The sequence below is a fragment of the Oryzias latipes genome, chromosome 2 (genome assembly GCF_053564925.1).
Source record: "Oryzias latipes strain Hd-rR chromosome 2, Olatipes_Hd-rR_3.1".
Lineage (NCBI taxonomy): Eukaryota > Metazoa > Chordata > Actinopteri > Beloniformes > Adrianichthyidae > Oryzias > Oryzias latipes.
In genome coordinates, this window is record NC_136238.1 from 12128305 (window position 1) to 12141152 (window position 12848).

A 12848-nucleotide genomic window follows, 5' to 3' on the forward strand; every position below is an offset into this window, starting at 1 on the left:
GGGAAAGTCTACAAGAGGACATGTCAGGTCAGCTGATTTGTGAATCGTGGAGAAGCTTGGCACTTTGACTGTTCTGGAAAACTGAATCAAACTAGCTGTAAAGTGGTTTTACCTGTTGAATTTAGTGATTTAGTGTTGCTTTGAGCTCTTAGTCTGGGACTCCTGCCAATTTCCTTAAGATCTTTTGTACAGACAGCATCTGTGAGATTAAGTGAATCCTCCTTTGCCCATCATTCCTCCCTCCTCAGCCTCCATTCCAACACAAACCAAACAAGACAGCAGGAAAATGTACAAAAGAAGGTTCTATTCTTGTTCCATTTGTAAAAATATGCAGTTTATTTAATTATTTTTTAAAAAGGACAACTAAAAGACTCCCCTTTAGAAAATGAACCGTTTTGTGTCAGTGAGGCCAAGATGTGCATAAAAGAAGTGATAAAAACAGTCGTTTATTCTCAAATTTGACATAAAAAGGTCATTAAGTCAGAGGGGGGAAAAGCAGTCTGGTAATTCACCAGGATTAAAGAAAGAAGAGATTTAAAAGGTGCAATAAAACACTCAAAAGGGTTATGGGCAAGTGTACGCCAAGAAATCCATTCAAGTTAAATAGTAAATGTCATAAAAATAAAACTGAATACGTTTTTACCTCCATACTCTTTGTGCCATTCAGAGTTACTATATAGTTCTGCTTGATGTTTTGTTAAGCAGCAGTTTTAGTTAATGTTAAATATTTATTATGTTTATGTTGAAGTTTTCAGCTCCCCGCTCGGCATCTTTCTGCTGCGTTTGTTGAATGAACGTCGTAAATGTTGTGTTAATTTTGAGCTAAATTTGCTAAAAATACTTTTTTGGGGGGACAAATTAATCAGCGTGAGTTTGGTTTTCCAGGTAATGGTCTCAAGCCGTTCGGGGAGAGGGTCTCCACAGCAATCCGGTCAATATCCGACGACAAAAGGTCGGTTTTTCCATATGAGGAAGGAGCTGGCAGTTCCCCCGCTGTGCAGCCGAGTCCTGAAGGATCCTCTGTGGGCGGAGCTTCCACAGCTTCCAGGAACATGAACTTTTTCCACAAAGTGTGGGATCAAGGTGTACTTCAGGATTAAAGGCCCTGCATCATGCAAAAGTCTACTTTTTGGGGTTGTTTGGGTTTTTTTGTGAGGAATTAACACAATAAACTTAAAAGTTCTAATTGGTATTTTGATCCGGTCACACATCTCCGAGTATTTATCCAAAACCCTGATCTCTAAAACCCCCCCAATCCACGAAATGAGCGGGTTCTCGCGTTGTGACATCACAAAGGGAAGAACAACCCCTTCCAGGGAGAGTCTGTGATGACAGCTCGCTATTTTTTTGTTGCACCACTAATGTTAGGTTGGGGGGCTGTAAGCTAGTGGGGGAGTGTGTAAACAGAGAATTGAGCAACAAAGAGGGGAAGTGGGGCAGGGTTGTTTGAACGTCACTACCAAAGCAGAGTCCCTGATTGGTGAAAATTCCACCTGTATAACTGCCAACGCACGTTCAATGGCGTTTCATACAAAAAGCCCAAAAGCGGTTAAATGAACTTATGTTCCTACCTGTGAACATGAACGCCCAAAAGGAGCATTTACACGCGTTACACAGGCTTGGAAGTGTCCGGTGTGAACATAGCTTTAGGTTTGATGGAGCCAGAAGAAAATCTGCTAGCACAACCACCCAAAAATAAATAAACACATAAATAAATTGTGAAGCCAGACACCGACAGGGCGAGTTCTTCCAACAAGAGGACATCTGGCGTTTGTGCAGTATTTTGTTGGATCTACATTCCCTTTTTTCGGTAAGCCACTTTATCATAATTATACAATTGAAATAAAAGCTGAATTTCAAATATCTAATTCTTCCTGTGAATTAGCAGTCACCTCAGGGTCATCATTAGATCAATAGTAAATCATCTGTGAAACCGTAAAACTTTGAGTGATGTCAGACCTTCAATTCCATCTTTAGAGCTGCATGTTCCTGCATTCAAAAAAGGCTCTCTAGTGCCACTTAGTGTAAAAAACTGAACAGTTTCCTTCAGAATAAACAGACCTTTCCTCAGGAATTAACTACAAACTTTCAATTATTTTACTATACTTTGACAGAAGAGGCTGCTGTTTGTTAAATACTCGTTTAGTGGGCAGGGCTTTCTATTACAAAAAAAAAAAAAAAAAAATCAACTAAAAAAAACATTTTAACTAAGAGTTTATCCTAACAAACGTGAATAATGTGGAACTATAGTTATAAAATCCAAATAAAACATCTCTACTGCCCTCTGGTGGTCGCTTTTCTACTCTGAACAGTTGCATGTCTAGAAATCACAAAAATAAACATCTGCTGCCACCTAGTGGGCAGATTAATAAATGCGTGCGTTTCATTTCCTTTTTAAAGCTCAAAGAGACCAAAATGCTTTAAATAGTTATGGATAACCTAAAGCATTAAATACGGAAACACTTGGATTTCAGTTCTTAATCATAAAAGACTGATTTGGGACTGGTGAATCATGCTTATTATAGATTATTATTGTATTTTTGGGACTACACTGGTAGAAATTGTTTTTTGTTTTTAACATATTGTTTCTTTAGTGTAAAAAAACAACCGTTTTAATCTTTTACAGTTCTATAATGATTTCTAAAATAATTTTTAACAAGTAATTTTAAGACTTGAATTTAAAGTAAAAAGCAAAAACAGATTGAGTTTCTAAACTTTTGAAAGAACTGCAATTTTTAAGATAAATTCAAAGAAAGAACACTTTTAAGGGGTTTGAAACTGCAGATGGTCAAAACAGGTTTTACACCTTTTTGTTTAAAAAAATGGTTTATTGTCAACTCTTAAAACTTTCAATATTTAAACAATTTGAGTTTAAAGTTTGGTTTGTTTTAGTTACAGGAAGTTATTTAAATTTTTAAGACTTTAATTTAGCATAAAACTGTGATATGTATTCATTTTCTACAGATTAATGGACCTTTTCACAATAAAAGGATAATACGTCATTTAATCAGGGCCCAATAGAATTTAATGTTTCAAAAAAAGAAATAAAAATTGGGGGAAACTTCTGCAAAGAGGCTATTTAGAAAAAAAAGGAAATAAATGAAAAACTCTGCTTATTTAAAAATTTGGAACTGTAACTACACAATCGACTTTTTTCTGCAAAAAAACTCACAAAAATATAAAGTGACATTGCATTATTTTTTTTATTTTTCAAAATTCTGAAAAGATTATTTATAAAATGTATAATAAACGAGCTTTAAAAAGAATAGCCCCTACCTAACGTAACCTCAGATTAGAACATCACCTCTAGCTCCACAGGGCCTTCCAGCATTCCTCCATCTGATCTCCTCAGACCAGCAGTCCACAGAATCAGCTTCGATCCCGCAGAAGATCCACCTTTCCGAGTTCTTGGAGAACAGGAGAGGAGATTTACAATTTATGTGTAAACTCTAGAATGCACAGACTCACCAAATTGTGGTTTAACCTGGAAGAAAAGTAGCCCCCGCCATTGTTCTTCAGACAAAAGTCACTCTTACCCAAACATTTATATTTCATTTTGCCATGATCATGGAAAAAATCGCACCTGTACATCATCAGCGCGGTTTTCTGCTCTGACAGCGCGACAGCGGCCTCTAGAGGACAGAGAGAGCACGTACAGTTATGGGTCCTGCCGTAAATGAGTGAAAAATGACGCAAAAGTAAATGCCATAAAACATAAATACGTCTGAGATTGTTCTGAACCAAATTTGGTCCAAATCTTCCTATTTAATCAACAATGATTTATTTAACTGAGTGACAGATGATAAAAATGCCTCCATGAATAGTTTTTTTTCATAAAAGGTGGTTCAACTAAATATCATTTTTTTATACTGAAAGATATTTTGTTGTGTAAATCAATATTAACTGTTCCCTTTAAGCAGGAATATTTCTTAATTTAGCAAAAGAAAAGGAAAAAATGTGTTTAACAAATTTATTCGCATCTATCCCTGATGAAGGGGACCGAGCCCTAAGCTGTGTCCCTTGGGTGCTGGCTTCCTTGGCCCGGCGGCTCTCCCTCCCCACAGGGAGAGGGATCCCTGAGTTATCTTGCAAGATGATGAGCCGGGGATCACATCACATCTGAGCCTGGAGATGTCCGTGTCGCTGTGGTGCTGGTTGTGGTCCTTGAGCTCCGGCCTTCCACAAAATTCCAAGTGGGTTAGTCTGGCCGGGAATGCTTACAACGCTCCTTGGAGACCCCCACTTCTCTTGGGTGTCCTCCTCCTTGGCACGGGTGGGTTTTTGCACTTTCCTGGACCCCATGTGGGCTGGGTGGATGGCTGCTTGAAGCATGGGGGCGAGTCTCCTAACTCCCCTCGTGCCTGGGGTTGGGGTGGGGGGATGCACAGAACTCCTTGGTGTTGGTGGGGCTGGGGGTGCTCTCCCGGGGTGGTGCCCCGCGTTGGGCCCTCAGGCGGGGCTGCTCTTCTTGTGGGGCTGGAGCATGCACTCTCTGTCCCCCTATGCCTCCGTGCTCTCTGGCTTTGGGGGTCCCTGTGGCGATCCTGGTGGCCCTGGCCCTGGTGGCGGATGCGATTGCCCGGCGGGCGGTTGTTCTCTATCTGCGACCGTGCGGGTGTTGGGGGGGTGTTGGGGGGTCATGGCTGCCGCTGCTGCTTCAGCAGAGGTCTTGATGTGGGGATGAATGAACACTCTTTTTACAATCCATCTATCTCACCTTTGCACAAACAGTTTGCGTGACTGAATAAAATGTTTCACATGTTGGTCTGAAGGCATAAGTATGCGTGTGTGAACGGTAGTTATACTGTGTTCATGCTGACATGTTTATATTTGAACATTTTTGAAGCCAACAGGTATGTTGGCATATTAGGCATCTAAGTGTGTTTGGACAAACCCCGCCCCTTTTAGATTTGTTATACATCTACTTCCAGCAACTTGTTGCTTTATGATTTTAACCTACCCCCCCCCCCCCCCTTCTATATTCACCCCCCCCCCCCCCCCCCCCCCCACACACACACACCCAAAATCCTTCTCTCTTCATTTCTGTCCGGTCCAACAAAAAAAATGGTTTCAAATATGTTTTATATACATATAGTCTAACTTACAAAATGAGTTTGTTCAAATATACACCTCGTGTGTCTGCAGATGCAGTAACCCATGTTGTAAAAGTAAAATATGGCCAAAATCTAAGCAAACAGATGAGACCTGAAGGCCTCTTGTGTCAAGTGACAAGTGAGGGGAAAAAAACAACAAAAAAATGTCTAAGGACTTCTTCACATTTGCTACTTTCTTCCATAACTCTTAGTGAAAAGGACATATAAAATCCACCAACACAAGTAATGTTTAACATAATTTATATTTATTTTCCTTTGAACAAAATGTTAATAAATGTATTCGTTTTACGTCCAAAAAAGATCATGACTTCTGGGACGCATTTTATAAATAACTTTTAATCCAAGTCCTCTGTAGAAAAAAAAGAAAGTAAATTAGCAAACTAAAGCATCTCTAGTATGACAATATGATAACTTTATCATAATTTTTCTCTATATTTGAACCATTTCCTTCATTCAGCCTTAATCTTTTCTGTCACGCTCCTCATATATCTATATATATTTATTTATTTATTTTTATTCACGACCTCTTCACTTCGTCTTTTTAACATCCAACTTAAGCCTACTCATCAACTTACACCACTGCTTTAGACAACAGAAAAATGCGGCAACAGCTTCAGAAAACAGACAAAAAACCAAGGAGGCAAACAAAAAGTACAGTGAGAAACCAACGGGGGGGGGGCAACTTTGGGATCCTCGGGACATATTTACAACAGAAAGGAGAATGGGGGTGTGGCAGTGATGGTGGGCGGGATGTTTGAGGCGGGGTTCGTCTGCATAGATCTACAGAAATCAGATCGCTTCCGGATGGTACGTCGTCTTTGACGGGAGCGTCGTCCTCGTTGGGGTTAGCGAAGAAAGAATGAGCGAGGCGCCACACGAGAAGATCATGCAAGAATCAGTCCAAAAGGGCGGGGTTTGTGCGGAGGGGCTGAAACCCATGAGGCAGATTTAAAACGTTGAACGCCTTCGCTAATCACTAGAGCCGATAAAACGTACGAAACAATGTTTCTTCCCACAGAACCAGCGTCCGTAACTTTTATTTTTGGTAAAATCCGTCTTGTTTAAGTGTCGCAGTCTTTACCAGCAGTAGCGGTGAAAATAAAAAAACGCATACACACAAAAAAAAAACAACTAAATGCAGTAAAACCAGATGGATCAGCCCTTTGAAACTCCTCCCACTACTTCAACGCTTACTCTAACACAGCCCTTTTGCTAGTCCGTGGTGACGTTTCCACTGAGCGGCGTGGTTCAGTCCGGACCAGAACAGTCTGGCACTAACTCGTTTCTGCACTGCCAGGTGTGCAAGCGCCACATTGGTTCATAAAAAAACAAACCGAGCATGTCTATTAAAAGTTGATATTCTTTTGTTTGCAATCAAAGTTTAGCCTGAACTTTGCACCCTTTCCAATGTTGGTATCCTAACAACAGGGGGCGGGACAAAAGAGGAGGGGGTTGCATGATGTTAGACGACATCTGACATTGGAAAAATACTAAAAATTCATATAAAACTAACCTGAATCTCATGTCTGAATAGTTTGTAACAGTTATGGCGAGGCCCGCACAATAAATTGCAAATTGATCGTAATCGCGATATCAAGCTGTGCACAATACGCATATCGCGAAAGACGGCAGAAATTGCAACAAATGGTGACCATAAATGTGCTAAAACAATCTTACGGCAGCCTTAAGTATTTAACGAATCCAATTGGTCGGACGAATCAGAATGGTCGGATTCATCCATCCAATTGGTGACTTTTTTGATGTTAGATGCTCGCCTCCTATGTAGACTAGTTTCATTTAGAGTATAATTTAAGTTATGTTGACTCTTATTTGAATTAAACTGTTGCAGTGAAATGGAAATTATGTTTTTGGTTGTTTTGCTATTTGTTCATGTATGACAAGTTATATCATCATCAGAATATTGATCACTAATATCGCAAATTGCGAGTTTCCTCATATCGTGCAGCACTACCGTAGTTATGGCCGTATCTCACTATACTGCACGTATGCGTCGTAAGTTTTGAAATGTTATCAGGGATTCCTGACATTATAAAGTACTCTAGTCACTTGAGTCCCACTGAAATCTTTTTTTTAAATCACAAAAGTAAGTTTTGTCGTGGTGTGTTCAGACAATCCTGTGACAAATTAAAATTACTGCGATATCAGTGCAGTGCGATTACGTAACCTACATATTTGAACATCAGTGACTCTAACCTCTAAGGCGGTATCACACAGCCACTACGTACATTTTGGGCACGTGAAATTTTCACAGATATATCATGAAATAACCACGTTAAAACCACGGACGTAGTACGCATAAACCACACAAGGAACACGTAACTCAACGTAGAACATGAACCGTGTGTGATTATTGTGATGTTGATGTAATTGATTAGATTTTTCGGGCGTCACTTACGTAATTTGAACGTTATATGTGCACAGTGAACAGGATTTTAAAGTTATACACAGGTGGTACACAGGGGGAAAAGTATGTGAAGACGTGGAACGGTCGTGGAAAGCCACAAATTTCCGAATGCAGCTTGCAAAAATTACGCTGTCACGTTAGACGAAAAATGCACATAAGCTTTGTAATTCTCAACCGACCAAAAAATTTAAAACAGCTCAAAACTGAATTCACGTAAAGACCCGTCGGCTGAAACCCTTGACGGACATCTGCGCACATCGACGGATGACGAACACATGACTTACATATATCACGCATGGATCACGAAAGACTGAAACTTCAGCCGTGAATTATGTGTAAAGTGGACATAGTGGCTGTGTGAGACGGCTTTGAGCTTGACACTAGTCGAATTTCGTGTTATTTTTATTTCATTGTGAAAATAAAAGTAATGCTAAGGACAGAACTACAGTGTTCCCTCGTTTATCGCAGGGCAGACGTTCAACAAATAACCTGCGATAGGTGATCAAAGTAGAATTCCAGATGCTTTGAGGCTTCAAAACCCGAAACGAACATTCTCACACTTCTCTCGTCGTGTTTGAACTCCCAAAGTTCAAACCTTCGTACAAATATACGTCCGGTATTATAAAATGAAAACAAAGATCTGATCGTGATCGAAGATTTGAGTAACCGGATCAAGCTGTGCAATTGACAACAGCCAATCAGGATGCAGAACAAAGTGCCTTATTAAAAAACTTTTTTTTTTTTAAACTGCACTGAAAAAAAACTGCAAAATTGTGATACAGCGAGGGAACACTGTACTGCAACCTCAAACCGAGAATGGAGAACACGACGCAAACATAGCGAAAAGACAATGGTTTACTACAAGCTAGCTAACCTCTGACCTCCGCCCCCTTACAGGGTCATGTCGGCAGTTTTACCGCAGTGAACAACGGCGAGAAAACCACAAAGGAAAAACGGGAACCGAGCTGTGCCGCTCAGTGGAAACGTGGCTAAAGATAGCTATTGATCAGGTCGCCTACGGGGGATTTAAGAGTTGGTGGTTTGATTGATTGACTGACTGGCCGGTTGCCTACAATTTGGGACATTAACCCAAGCTCTTTTTTTAATAACCTATATGGCTCTATTGCCTCAATAGGTTCACACAGCAGAGAGGCACTCAAAGATCTAGGGGCCTCATTTATCAAACATCACTTCTTTTCCAGACCCCCTTCTTTGGAGGTTTCAGACTTTTGTGACGGTATGATTGAATCTGGTGGATTTGTTTCCCTAGAGCAAATGCCACATCGTTGACGGTGAGGTCCAGAATTTGGGTCGTAAAAGTTTTGGAGAGCAGCGGGAAGCTTGCTTGATAAATGAGGCCACCATGAGGCCACCGGTGTTTTGGCTTCATGCAACTCCAGTGTCCCAAAGTTGTCCCTGCAAGTCTCGTGTATGACAAGTGTGACGTACGTACAGCAGCGTGGAGACGAGCCAGCGGGGCAGCCTGTCTGTCTGCAGCATCACCATGTGAGGTAAAACCAACACTTCACCCAAACCCCCAAAAATCCTCCCGAACCATCAAGACGGTGAGCTCAGCATCCATTAAAATGGCTAGCTAGCAAACCGGGAGACAAAGCGAGCCAGTCTTAGAGCACTTAAGGTCCTAAAATGCCTAGGCATGTACTGTCGTAAGGGGTCAGGGAAAGGTCCGGTTAAACAAAAAAGACAAAAAAACAAAACAAGCCGTACACCAGAACACAGAAGAAACATACATGTCGTTTTCTGAAGAAGCAAAAAAATGAAAAAAATAAATAAAACCCCACATCCAAGTGATGCATGAGCTGATAACAGCAGGCCCTGGAGCAACATCCAGTAGAAGGTACTGAAGAAGACGCCTCTAAAGTGATGAAGAGGAAGTGGAACACAATTGATATGTCGAAACATTCTGTTGCACCAGAAAAAAAATAAAATAAAAAAAAGTGCAGCAAAGAATTTAAAGTTAACAATGAGTTCGTATGAGCGCATACTTGTCCGATTTTTCCTCTGACGCACTTAAAACGCTGCGGGAGGAGGAGGAGGAGGAAGGACGGGAAGGATGTAGAGGAAGGGCTAGAAAACATTAGGAGGGAATAGAAACAATGAGCAGGTTGGCAAGAGGTCAGGTCTTTTAGGGGGCGGTCCTTAAACGTATGGGCGGGATCACTGTCCGGTACCAGCACCTTGGGCTGCAGATGAAACCCTCCCCGCCTCCTTTGACGCAACGTTTCATGGGACCTTAGAGACACCTCCAGCGTGTGTCTCCACCTGCTTGAAAAACCGCCGGTCACTCTTCATTCGACGCGCCCTCCTCTGGTGAGAAGCTGGCCGCCACGCCCACCAGCGTGGAATTATGGGAGGCCGAAATGATGATGACAGTGTGTAGGAGGACAAGGGCCAGCAGGCAGATCTTCAGTCGCCCGCTGCAGAGTCTCTGGGTGGCGGCGGACGTGACTGAGGCCCCCTCCGGTTGGCAGGAAGAAGCAGTTCTTTTGAGGGTGCCGCCAGAAGGGTTGTCCGTTTTGGTTTCCCACCGAACGTCGCAGCATTCCGCGTCTCGTTCTGTCGGATGATTCTCCAGGAGCCCTGGAAACAGACCAGTCGGAGTGAAAACGCTAACTTTGATCTCCAGGGAGTCTCTTTATTCAAATCTAGTGTTCTACTGACGAATAGAACCACAAAAAGTTTGGCAGAACTTTCACTTAAATACAATCAGCAACACCCAACATTACAATACACTTAAAACTGAAAAAAAATGTATTTTGAATGATGTAGGCCCTTTAAATCTTTAAAAAAAAATGAGAAAAGCAGATAAAAAAAAAAAACGTGAAGACAAGTTTGTGATACACAGAATTGTAGGTGAAAGCGGACAAAAATAAAACACAAAAACTTTTTTAAAAGTGTCCATAAACTCATCCTTCCTTCCCGGCGCCACCATGTGAACAAATGTAAACCTACATTTGTTGACAGTTTGGCAAATCAGCAGCTTGAAAAGGATGACAGACAGAAGCACCTCCATCCAAAAATGAGATTAACTCGTCATCACAGATATTTGTTATTGGAAATTTTCCTCATCCCGAACCTGAAAAGTGCATGAGCATGCAACTATAATCTCTCAGGGAAGCCATTTTTGACAAAATGCGACAGCCTGGATTTTAACGTGGCTTGAGTGCCGCAGAGCCACTGCTGACTATTATAAGAAATGTCAGCCATTTTTTATTTATTTATTTTGAAACAAGATTGAAATGTACAAAAGCTTGGTAGGATGTTATGCCGCTCATACGCATCGGAATATTGTGTGTAAATCATAAGTCCTTAACAATTCAAGTGCCGAAAAAAACTATCCTGCAGTACCCTCTCCACACCACTAGATGTCATCAGAAATCCACCGTCTTTACAGAGTCTGTGTGCTCATTTATTCATTTATTTATTTTCTTCCTCTGGATGATGCCTACCTGTGCAGATGAAGCTGGGGTTCCCGCCGTGGATCAGGTCATCGTTGTCGGGCAAAATGAACGGACAACTCTGCTGGACCTCCCGGCAGTACTGGTAGCACGGTATCTTGTTCTGGCAGGACTGCTTGGCGGTGGGGAAATACTGAGCACACAGCCAGGGCTTGTAGGCCATCTAAGTAGGAGAAAGAGAGGAGGAAAATGACATAAATAGATGCAGGTTCATGATCCTCGGGAGGACTGGAAGAAGATTTTTTAGCCTCTGCTGTGTTAAATTTGGATCCATACAGATGCATATTAACAGTCTAGAACGCTTTGGAAGTAAAAGAAATGGCACATGGGCTTGGTGTTTAACTAATTATTTCCACAGTTTAATCTGCAGGTTAAATTTGTTGTCTTTACCATGAGGCAGGGTCTAATAAAAAAAATACACAGATGGAAACAGATGGTGATTTGTAATCGCCAAAGCCTCAGGCTTTCAGAGCTTAACCAAAAAATAAATAAAAATAAAAAATACCGGGAACCAAGGGCAGAACACACTCAGTACCCATTTTTAATTTTAGCTAGGATGGTTGTTTTTTCCCTGGCATGCTGCACAGAGATGCCTCATCAGCCTCCAGCCTCGCATGACCAATCAAATGAACCCATGTGACCTTTGAAACACGAGCAGCTTTGCTAGTAAAAGGCAGTAATTCTGTGTGGAGCAACATCGAGCACCAAAAATGTGGGATTTCGGGGCAGTTTTAGTTTAATATGCACCCAGAATGGGTTGGTTTTTCTTATGAAAACTAAATGGAATTTATTTCATATTTGGTAAACTAACCATAACTTTAAACATTTCTTTTTTGTATTCAGCTTTCAGGTTGAATCCATCAACTTTGAAAACTCCCCAAAAAAGACAACAAATAAACAAAAACAATGTACTAATTTTGGCATCAAAGATGTGACTGGTCCTGACATATTAATTCTACCTTCTGATCATGAGGCGAACCAAATGTTGCAGTTCCTTAACTGACCACTAGAGCAAGAATTCCAAAGGGAGTAATTGGCTTTTTGTACTTATGTTAAAAAATAAGCTTTCAAACTAAAAATAACCATAATTATCTTGTTTCAAATGCTTTTTCTATATATCATTCCTTATTTTTCATTCATGACATATGGAGAAGTACATTTTTTTCAAATGAATCAATAGTAACATTTTCAGACAATAGGGGTGTGTTTCATTGATTGTCAGGTAGGTGGACTTGACAAAGTTCTCGTTTCTTTCTCCCGCTCAATCTTAGCAAGTAGTTTGGAGGCGGAGCAAACTATTGGTTATGTTATATAAAAAGTTTTAACACTGATCAATGATCATGTGAAAATATATATTCGATCGTAAATTAGCGACGTAGGTTAGCGTCTTTTATCTCTTTAGCATTGCAGTTTGACATAGCTAAGACTGGTGATGTTATGTTAGCATTTAGGTTAGATAGCACTAAGCGGGTCAGTTGTATTACCAACTTATCTGGCACAGACCTCCTAACGCCTACACATATTTAAATTTCAACAAATTTAGCTTAAAAATGTCCCAGTCTGAAATGAAGCATCAACTAGAAAACAAAACACGCTCTGCATCTGTAATTATGTAAATAAAAGGTGGCAATTAAAACATATGAGGAAATAATAATGATTTATTAATATTTATGTTCTTGATTTTTTCTTCACCACTGAATTTAACGAGGCTTAAAATGGTTAAAATCTATTAAAACATACAGTAGTTAACAAAATAGAAAGAAACTGACACGAGATAGGGCTTTTGTTACCAAAGTGCCTGAATTGCGCAAATTATTGTGTCAGTATAAA

At 40.6% G+C, this 12848-nt stretch overlaps 1 protein-coding gene across 1 annotated transcript in view; it reads right to left on the reverse strand.

The window, feature by feature from the left end:
* Positions 1-5337: 5337 nt before the first annotated feature.
* Positions 5338-12848, reverse strand: part of LOC101175225 (NALCN channel auxiliary factor 1) — a 42275-nt gene continuing 34764 nt past the window's right edge. The window contains exons 2-3 of the mRNA XM_023963593.2: positions 11010-11181; positions 5338-10140 (exon numbers count right to left, since the gene is read on the reverse strand). Of these exons, the coding sequence (XP_023819361.1) occupies positions 9842-10140; positions 11010-11181 (471 nt within the window). The 3' untranslated portion in view covers positions 5338-9841. The remainder of the gene's footprint in view (positions 10141-11009; positions 11182-12848) is intronic.